Below are 10003 nucleotides of genomic sequence, written 5' to 3'. Positions count from 1 at the left end.
TTATTCAATTGTTCTGGGCGAAATTACGGATGGAATTCATAGCTCCGCCCTATTGATCTACATCAAGTGCGTGTGCATAAAATAAAAGGATGCGCGAGCGAAGGCTGGCACAGAAGAGCAGCGCGTCCCAGAACAAATACTCACAGGTAGGTCTCAACAACATAAAATGTTCCTTAAACTGTGGCAATATGTGGCTGCCTTATGCATATTTTGATGTTTAGTGTGATGCTGTGGAAGAAGACATTTCCCCACTGTGGTATGACTATAGGATTATCTTATCTTGCATTATCTTAAAGCTATTTGTGTTTGTCTTTAGTATCAGAAATATGCAGGTGCAAAAATCTCTGATGTCATTTGATGAGAATAATGTGGGATTAATATAATATAAAATAATCTGCTGAGCCACTCATCTGTGCTGCAGGATTCATCCGTACTTGTCAGTGAGACTCTCTCCTTCCAGAGCGAGCAGCTGAAGATGGATAACGGCGGGGGAAGTGAGTTAGCCCCTCCCACCTGTTGCCTTCTCTGAGCAAACAGAGAAGACAACAGCGTCTGTGTCTTGTGTTTCAGAAGAGCGTGGAGGAGAGAGCGGAGGAGAGCCCGGCAAGGGTCAAGGGTCAGAGGAAAAGAAATGCCGACATAAACACAAAAAGGGACACCACCACCAGGGTTGCCACAAAGGGCCCAAAGAGAGTCAAGGGGTGAGTCACCTCCCAGGGTCCAGGATCATGTTTAGAGAGTTCACCATCTGACTTGTTACATGTCATCCAAGTCGGACAGCAGTGACTGCAGCTGCGAGTCCGACTAGCTCTTCACAACAGGAAGTGGCCATGGTGATTCATGCTGAGCTGATTCAAGTACCATTGGCATAAAATAAAATGTTCAGTCACACCAAGTCTCATCTTGTTTTTCTCTGACACTATATTCGCCTGATCATCCAGTAGGTTTAAACATTATTTTATTTTTTTAATTTATTCTCATTGCATTTTTTTTTTTTACTTTTAATTTGTCAGATTATTTATTTGATTTTTATTTAACTTTTTGTTTTTCTAATGTCTTGTTTAACTTTTATTGAATTTGTTAATTTATTTACTTTGATATTGCATTTGACATTTTGTGTAAAGGTTGAGTTAAGACTCTTCAAGTTTTGTGCACAGTTAAAACCACTGTTTAAATCATTTTTTTTTTCTGTTTATACACTCTATTTATCATTTGGCATACTGTGTTTTTTTTTTTTTTTTTTTTTTTTGATTAATGTAATTTGTACTTACTTTTATATTATTGGAATCCTATTTTCCCCACTTTAAATGTACCTTTTTATTGTTTTGGAACTCAAGTGAAATCAATATTGTGAAGCAATTGTTATTCTTGTTTTTCCTTTAACAACACACTATAAAGAAGCATCCTAACTTGTGCTGCTGCTCCCATTGCAATAGTGACTTTTCATAACTGACAGCACAAAATTAAGTTCGACATATTTTACTTCCATCTAAAAATGACATTTTGTTTTTACACCTACAGTTGAATGTGGTGTTTTTTGTTGAGTGTGTGCACTTGTGTCTGTTCTGCATCCTTTTTAAAGGTTTTGTTTAACTATTCTTATTCCAGCTTCAGGTTCTTTCAATAGCAGGTTCTTTGCTGTTTCAATGTTTATTTGCATGTATTTTGCTTTCCCTGTTAACTAAGCATGTTAAAAGACAAGTTGGCGTCTTAAAAGATATTTATTTTTTTCTCTTTTCAATAAGTACAACAAGAAAAGTTCTCACTTTGCAAAAATACAAAGTCCCAGCATGACAAGTGGAAAAAGAACAGGATGATTTGGTCAAGTACCAGGGGTAAAGTCTGGACGCTGGGGCGCTTTGCCAGTCTTTACCCTGGAGTTAAGCCGTACTTCCACGTCTAGGAGGCCGTGGAGCCTCCAACAAGAGGGAGCAACAATGATTTTGAACGAACACTTTTCCAGATAAGTAGTTTTCATTTCATTCTGGAGTGTATCTGTGAAATATACAAAGTTTGAACTGCGGAGTGTGTAGACTAATTCGGGTTTATTTGTTGGTTGGAGTTTTTATTTTGAAAAGATGATTGACAGATGTAGATTTCTGACATTTGTGGAGGCTGCACCTTCTTGCCAATGAACAGGAGAGGATCTCAACAAGATCCACTCAGAAGCTACAACCTCCATAACTGCCACTGCTGCACCTGAGCAACTGCAATTTAAAGGTGTGTAGAAAAGGAATTAAAGGCACAGATCTAAAAATATCTGGGGAGGAGTGAAGCATTCATGGGAGGGGACCAAAGGAGTTGAGAGGAGAAGTGAAAACGGTTCATCCATTGACTGTTTTGGCAAGAATCCACCTGCCTTGCTTTTGTTTTTCCCAGCAGCAACAATGGTGCATTAAAACCACGGTTGTGAGTGTGAGAACAGTTTTAGTGGTAGATATCGAAACAGAGAAAAACGAACAAATAAAGTGGTGAATACTTGATGAAGGTTACAGTATAATAGTTCGGAATTTTTCATTAGTTTTCATTTTTATTTATTTTTATTACTATTTTTTTTTATAGTTTTAGTTCTAATAGTTTTGTTTTTTTTTCCTTCAATATGGGGTATTTGAACAAGACTATAGATTGAAATAGGTCACAAACATAGTCGGTAATAAAGACTCAACAAAAGACAGCATGTAAAAAAAAAATGCATTAAGTTTGGAAAGATGACACTTTTGCACAACTACCACCATCACACTAGTCGGCGTTGCCAGGTAACCGTCCACAAAGGTGACGGCACGGACTTGACATGCCGCACATTGCTGAGAGCCGGAATAAAGTGATTTTAAATCATCTCAAAATGCTTCTTTATGACATAAATCAAAATGCTATAATTTTAGTTAGTTTTGATTAATTTTGTCAACAGACAATGCAATTTCGGTTAGTTATAAATTATAGGAAAAACAAAAACGGTTTTAATTTTTATTTCAACTTAACCCAAATGATTTATGAGTTTTCGTTAGTTCGCTAGTTTTTGTTTCCTATCATAACCTTGGTGACTTTTGTGATGGACTGTTACGCACGTACAAAAGCTCAAGACAAACCTTTGCTTTCACTGGAGTAACCTCTTACAGTGCTTCTTCCACCACTGTGGACTGCTCTCATGTTTTCAGAAAAGTCAAGAAGGTTCTTAAATCTGGCTGTGGTGTCAACAAGTCAGTTAAAAATGTGAGTGGCTCCAGAGAAGCCAGTTGAGGCGGTAAAGGCGTCTGGACAGTACGGCATGTACGCCCTTCCCTGTGTAGGTGTTTGAGTTGGAAGAGTGCTGTGGGCCACACCCTGGTACATGATACACATTACACCAGACCTGGTACACAAGGACAAGGACAATGTCACATAACAAAAGTGGGTGGAAATACTGCAACAACACCCTGCGATGGCAGCCAGAGTCTGTTACGACTTCATCACCGCAACGTTTTTTGTTGATTTATTCAATTGCTCTGGGCGAAATTACTGATGGCATTTGTGGACCCACCCTACACTAGGTGTGTGCATAAAACAAATGGATGCGCGAGCGAAGGCTGACACACAAGAGCAGCGCGTCCCAGCACAAATACTCAGGTAGGTCACGACAACACAACGCGTTTTATTAAATGGTGCAATATGTGGCTGCTTAATGTTTATTTTGATGTGTACTGTGCTGCTGTGACTCTCTAAATTTCCCCACTGTGGCATGAATAAAGGATTTTCTTATCTTACCTTATCTTAAAGCTACCCATGTTTGTCATTCGTATCGGAAAAATGCAGGTTTCATTTGTGTACAATAACGTGATCTGATCTAAATGCACGTAAACAAAGCAAAACCTTGTGAAATGACATGGAACCATGTGATCATTGCAAAGATATTTGTCATTGAAAAGTCCAACCAGCAGCAGAACCAGGTGCAAGTCAAATTTGATTTGATGCATTGAGATAATTGGAAAAAAATGTATGTCATGAATAAAATAAATGCAATAAAACGATGTCTAAATATCATAAAAATAAAATAATATGTTTTCTTTTCAAAATAAACGCCAAAGAAGACGTACGTGCAAATGAAAGTATATATATATTTTTTGCCTTCATGAACAGTTCTTACTGTTGGGGGTGGGCAGCACTTTCTTTAATATTTTTTCCTTTTCAGGAACCTCTCCATAGTTAGTAACTATCAAAAATTTGCAGCTGTCAATTCAATGACACACTGCTACCACCATATGTGGCATATGTATGAAAACTAAGTGTCTCACGGCCCAGGACCTTTAGTGGCCCTCGAGGAGGTGCTTGCGGCCTAAACATGGGCCTCGGCCCTAAGCTTAAGGGTCCTTTCACACTACGGGTTCTGTCTCTGTCTCGGCTCAGAAGTCCAAGATATGAGCTTAAATGAATAATGCCACGCTCGACAGTAACTGTTTTCACTGCTGTGGTCTCACTGCAGCGCAGCTGTCTGCATGAGCACAGCGAAGAGGAAAGACGCTGATTTTCCCCAAGTTACTGAAGATCACCAGACTGTTCATTAATCATTTCTGACCTGATCATCTGAACTTCAGTGACTAAAACCTTCTCGATCGTCAGTAATCTCTCCCACTGTGTTCAACGTGTTGTGAGAGCAGTGTGGACCGATCAAGACGCCCCGTATTACGCAGCTTGTTTACGCGGTTTCCTTGTAAAACAAACATGACAACACTCTTTCATGTTTAGTTTTGGCTGTGAAACACCACATTCACTTACAGCCGTGTCGGAGCTCCGTCATCAGTTCAGTTCAGAGGTGAGGACGACTCGTAGTGATAAGAACTGACAGAGAAATAAGGAGGTTGTCGCGTGGCTGATGACAACTTCCTTGAGACCTGCTTCATCGTGGGTCACAAACCAGCTATTTTGCTCAGAGCTCCGCCAGCGGAGGAGAAAAAAGGGAGATCACCTGAGGCACAGAGGTGCGAGGCTGCACAGCAGGGGGCGAGTTGGACTCAAACCCACCCGAGACAAAACCCGTAGTGTGAAAGAATCACTGATCTATGGTGTCAGTTGATGGAGGGATTACAAATAAGCAATTAAAATATTTGAAACATATTTCAAACGAACAGTGGCTTGGCCAAAATGACAGAAATGTAGTGGTGTAGTGAATACAAAAATGTTACAGTACATCATACAATTTCAAAGAGAACGACTCACAATAATGCTCTTCGATGATGAATGAAGATGTAAGTGTTGGGTTTATAAGCTGGTTGAACGCAGACAAGGATTAATAAGATGTGTGTTTAGTCCTGAATGTGCTCTGATCTGCTGGGCCACTCGTCTGTGTTGCAGGCTTCATCCGTACTTGTCAGTGAGACTCTCTCCTGAAGATGGATAATGATGGGCAAAGTGAGTTATCCCCTCCCACCTGTTGTCTTCTCTGTGCAAACTTTCCTGTGTTTCAGGTGAAGGGCGTGGAGGAGAGCGCGGAGGACGCCATGGTGGAGACCGAGGAGGAGGCCGTGGAGGAGGCCGTGGAGGAGGCCGTGGAGGAGGCCGTGGAGGACACAATGGAGGAGGGCGCGAAGAAGAGCGCAAAGAAGAGCGTGGAGAAGAGCGTGGAGAAGAGCGTGGAGAAGAACGCGGAGGAGGGCACGGAAGAGGAAGGGGAGGAGGGTACGGCACGGGTCAAGGGCCTGAGTAAAAGAAATGCTTACATAAACACAAAAAGGGACCCAACAAAAGGGAACAGACAGAATCAACAGGTGGGTCACAGCTAAGGCTCCCATCATGTTCGTAGACTTCAGCATCAGACTGGTTTGTTATATATCTGACCTGCACCTGCGAGTCCGACCATAAAATAAAATGTTCAATCACACCAAGTCTTATCTTGTTTTTCTCTGCCACCATATTCCCCTTATCATCTAGTAGGTTTTGCTAACATTATTTTATTTTCTGACATGTATTCTCATTTGATTTTTTTTTACTTTAAATTTTTCTGTTTATTTATGTAGATTTTTTTATGGCACTCTCTGCTATAAAATCTTTGTCTTTGAACAAATATTGCAGTGAAACTACACATAATTTTTCAAACAAGAGCACCACCTTCTGAGCTCTGAAAATAAGGACACTGTTTCATGAAGCTTCACCAGCCCATCGCTACACGCTGTTTAAGCCGCTGAGAGGAAATACAGTGGTACCTCGGTTTTCGAACGTCCCGGACTTTGAACGAATTTTGCTTCTGATTTCGAACGGAAATCCACAACTCGAACGCCCCCGAAAAATGCTGGAAAAAAGATAACGTGCGCAGACCGATCAGCTGACCCACGACGTGCTTTGTTATTGTGTATAACGCAGCCTCTGTATGCAGACGTGTCCCGTTAGCTACATTTACTGACTGTTTTTTCTTCATATTGAGGTGTAAAACCTTTCCTGTCTCTGCACTGGACCGTGGTAGAGTGTCACAGGGGAGGTGCTCGCTCTCCACACACACTCCAGGGTTTGATGTCCTGTTGTGGGCTGGAGCTGGGACAGGGATGAGGCGAGTCTGGGACAGAGCTAAGTTACTTGGTTTATGACTTTGTCACAGCCAAACTGCACAGAAGCGCACATTCAGAGCTGGACACGCACCGGGCACCTCTTCACTTCTGGAGAGACGTCACTCACTCGGCAACCCCTCCCACATGCAGCGGCCACACACATAGAGGAACAGCGCACCTGCAGCAGACACTCTACATTCACTCCTACAAAAGACTATTTTAAGGCTTGGAACGCATTATTTCCTTTTCCATTCATTGTAATGGGAAAAATCAATTCAGATTTAGAGCAAATCGCTTCTCAAACGGCCGTCTGGAACGGATTGTGGTGGAGAACCGAGGTACCACTGTATAGTAAATTTGTCATTGTCAAGTTTTGCCCTTGTTTGTTTGTTTGTCAACATATCATTTGACACACTATTTTCTTTTTTTGTTTGTCATGTTTCATGTCATGTCATGTTTCAAATGTTTCTTTTATATTATTGGAATCCTATTTCCCCACTTTAAATTTACAGTTTTACTGTTTTGGAACTTAAGTTTTTGTTGTTGTTTTTTTTTTACATTATTTTTTCCCACCTCTCCCATGACACGACTTACTTCCACCAACCAATGACACATTCAATTGAGAACTGTTACATTAAAGTTGGTACAATGTTTAACCTTACGTGTACAGGTCCGACCTAAAGCTGATCACTTTGGGATCAAACATAGCGTAGCATAACCTGCGATTCGTAGCTGAGCATTCGGTTTATTACAAAGTCCTCATTGTTCTGAGAAGTCCCCGTAAACTTGAACCTGCTCCAGGTTTAGATGGTCTTACTGCAGAGGTGCATGTGAATTACTTCATATAGGTGAATGTCATTGGTTGGTTGTGTTTGTGGTTCACCTTGATCTGCTTCGTACTTGTAATATAGTCTTGCCGTTTGAATTTCTTCAACGCACAAGAATGGTGGCATAAAAACAGATCTGTTTTTTATCTGGTTGTTGTTTTCCATCTGATGTACATTTTTGACATTTTTGTCTCGCAGCACCTTCTCTCAGATGACGGGGAGGTGATGATGGACTTCTACAGCTCTATACAGCTGGGGTTTGTTTACCCACTCAGAGGTGGCAGCCTCCATGACTGCGACTGACACACCTGAATATCTGCAGTGAATTAACCCGTTTCACGGAACGCCTCGATGAAAAGGTGAGTGGAAATGAAAGATCTTAATCAAAGGAGAGGATCTAAACAACATACAGGGGATGGTGAGTGGAACATTCAGGGGCGGGACTGAGAGAGTCAGGAGATAAGTCAACTGGTTCATCTTGTGTCTCTTTTGGCAAATGTCCAACTCGCTCACCTTTTCATTTGTTAGTCACAGACACAACAATGGAAAAAAAATCCATGTTTATCAGATGCCTTGATTGTTAAAACAAATATTTTGGTCTGAGTTTTAAATTCCTAAACGCCACTGACCGCAACAACTATTAGTCAAACATGATATACTTATGCGCCATTGTTTCTGTATGTCAGGCAGTGGACGGCAAGGGACGTCAGAGAAGCCAGCTACTTCTTTTACACACTTTTTAAAATCAATCTACTGTCCATTTCGGACCAGTCAACTCTACTGAAGCTCTGATTTCAGCAGCTCTAGAGTGACGTGCAGTGAAGGAAAGCAGCTGAGTGTCTCACACTAGGGCGCAGATCCCAGACATTTTCGTTGATGATGGAAGTGAGAGAAGCTTCCAAGATCACCGTGGTACTTGGTACTTCTGTTTATGCTGGTGGAAAATTGGTTGTCTGAACCGAATACACAGATTCTTGACTTCAACTCTCAGCCGTGTTTGGCTCAGATTTGAGTTGCTTCTGCAGAAGTCAATAATGGAGACACAGGAATCTGGTCAGGACGGCATGTTGACACATTCCTGGTGAGGAAGGATGACGCATATAGAAATATATGGCTCTCAACTTACCTTGGAAGACCTCAGAATTCTGCTGAAACAGAGAGAACTGGTGTTAGTGAGTGAGGGAATATTTTCAAAATCACCACACAACAATGCAGGAAAGATGCATTTAAAAAAAAAAAATCAAAACAGATTTTGCTCAAAGGACGAATGTGAAGTCTGTTTCAACTCCACCCCCTGACATTTTGTTCATTAATTCGAAAACAATTGTGACAAAGGGTATCATGACTGGCTCCACCCACTTGACCTACTTCAGGTGTGTCTGTACGCATAAATAGACGCACCTTTGAAGACAGCCACACGAGAGCTGTGCTTCCCAGGACCAATATTCAGGTAAGTCAGAACAACTCAGTTTTAGAAGACGATTTGAAATGATGTATTTATTGTCATTGTCGTAGTAAAGCAAATAACTATAATAATCGATGGTGTCATGTGACCAGTGAGGTAGGTGAATGCCATAAAAGGAATGTAAATATGCTGAGGTAAATGTTTGTCTGTAATAAGAACATTGTCAAGTCAAAAGCGTAATAAACGAAAAAAGAAAAGTGTCATCATGTGACAAGGCAATATTTTATTTTTTGACTTATTTATTTATTTAACTGAATGGGAAATGTGTAATGTGTGCAAGTTATAACTAATGCCACAACATGAAAATGCAACTTTAAAAAAAGGATTAAAAATAAAATAATAAGAGACATATCATGACAAAAACAATATTTTAGAGAGAAGGAGCAGAAATAATGTGCGAAAACGGTGACTTATAAGATGCGATAAGTTATCTGTAGCCATATCAAATGAGTCAAACATATTAAGAAAAGGAAATAGATTTAATAGATAGATTCACTTCTAATATTTAATTGTAGGATAAAAGAAATGAAAACAATGTAAATAAACCAAACTGAAGAAAATACACAAAATGGGTTAAAAAAAATTTAATCCTCAAAAGTGGATCTATTCCTGAAAACTGAATGAAGATATAAATGTCAGCTGTATGAAGATTTATGAAAGGGTCACGTGTGTTGTATTCCTGAACCCGCTCTGATCTGCAGGGCCACTTCTGTGTGTTGCAGGTGACATCAGTCTGAATCTCTCCTTCCAGAGTGAGCGACTGAAGATGAAGTCCTGCAGGGGAAGTGAGTCAGTACCGTCGGCCTGTTCATCGTCTCTGTGCCAACCTGCTTGTGTTTCAGGAGGAGGCGGCAGCCCAAACAGGCACAAGCACAAGCACAAAGATAAGGACAAGAAACACAAACACTGTCGCAAGCCAGGGGAGAAGGGCCGGTGGAAGAAGAAAAGAGGGCACAAACACAAGAAGTGTCACAAGAAGGGCAAAGAATGCCATGGGGTGAGTCACTGCTCAGCTCCCATCATGCATCAGCATCTGACTTGTTGCGTGTCTTTCAGTCATCCAGCAGCTCCTGCAGCAGCAGTAGCAGCAGCAGCAGCAGCGACTCCGATTAAGTCTTGGCAACAGGCTGTTCTTACCTCAGAATCTCCTGAGGTGTTTTGTGCCATCTGAATGGCATGAAATAAATGGTTCAATCACA

General features: G+C 41.0%; 1 protein-coding gene and 1 long non-coding RNA gene across 2 annotated transcripts; both read left to right on the top strand.

Annotated features, from left to right (window-relative positions):
* Positions 1 to 97: 97 nt before the first annotated feature.
* LOC128766358 (uncharacterized) lies at positions 98 to 884 on the top strand. The gene is made up of 4 exons (XR_008415981.1): positions 98 to 146; positions 422 to 494; positions 571 to 701; positions 773 to 884. It is a non-coding gene; the product is annotated as an uncharacterized LOC128766358 (long non-coding RNA).
* A 7869-nt stretch (positions 885 to 8753) lies between these two features.
* si:ch1073-340i21.1 (RNA-binding protein with serine-rich domain 1) lies at positions 8754 to 10003 on the top strand. Its single transcript, XM_053877689.1, has 4 exons — positions 8754 to 8789; positions 9506 to 9589; positions 9647 to 9801; positions 9861 to 10003. Exons 2-4 carry the CDS (start codon positions 9571 to 9573, stop codon positions 9915 to 9917), a joined length of 231 nt encoding a protein of 76 aa, XP_053733664.1. The 5' UTR covers positions 8754 to 8789; positions 9506 to 9570; the 3' UTR covers positions 9918 to 10003.

Source organism: Synchiropus splendidus, chromosome 10 (genome assembly GCF_027744825.2).
Source record: "Synchiropus splendidus isolate RoL2022-P1 chromosome 10, RoL_Sspl_1.0, whole genome shotgun sequence".
NCBI classification, from domain to species: domain Eukaryota; kingdom Metazoa; phylum Chordata; class Actinopteri; order Syngnathiformes; family Callionymidae; genus Synchiropus; species Synchiropus splendidus.
Note: the sequence above shows the minus strand (reverse complement) of the source record. Positions and strands in the feature narration are given on the sequence as shown.

Bases quoted from the DNA above. Each gene is read 5' to 3' on its own strand.
- si:ch1073-340i21.1 (XM_053877689.1), top strand. The intron at 9,802-9,860 runs GTGAGTCACTGC...CGTGTCTTTCAG, and splicing joins AGGGCAAAGAATGCCATGGG to TCATCCAGCAGCTCCTGCAG.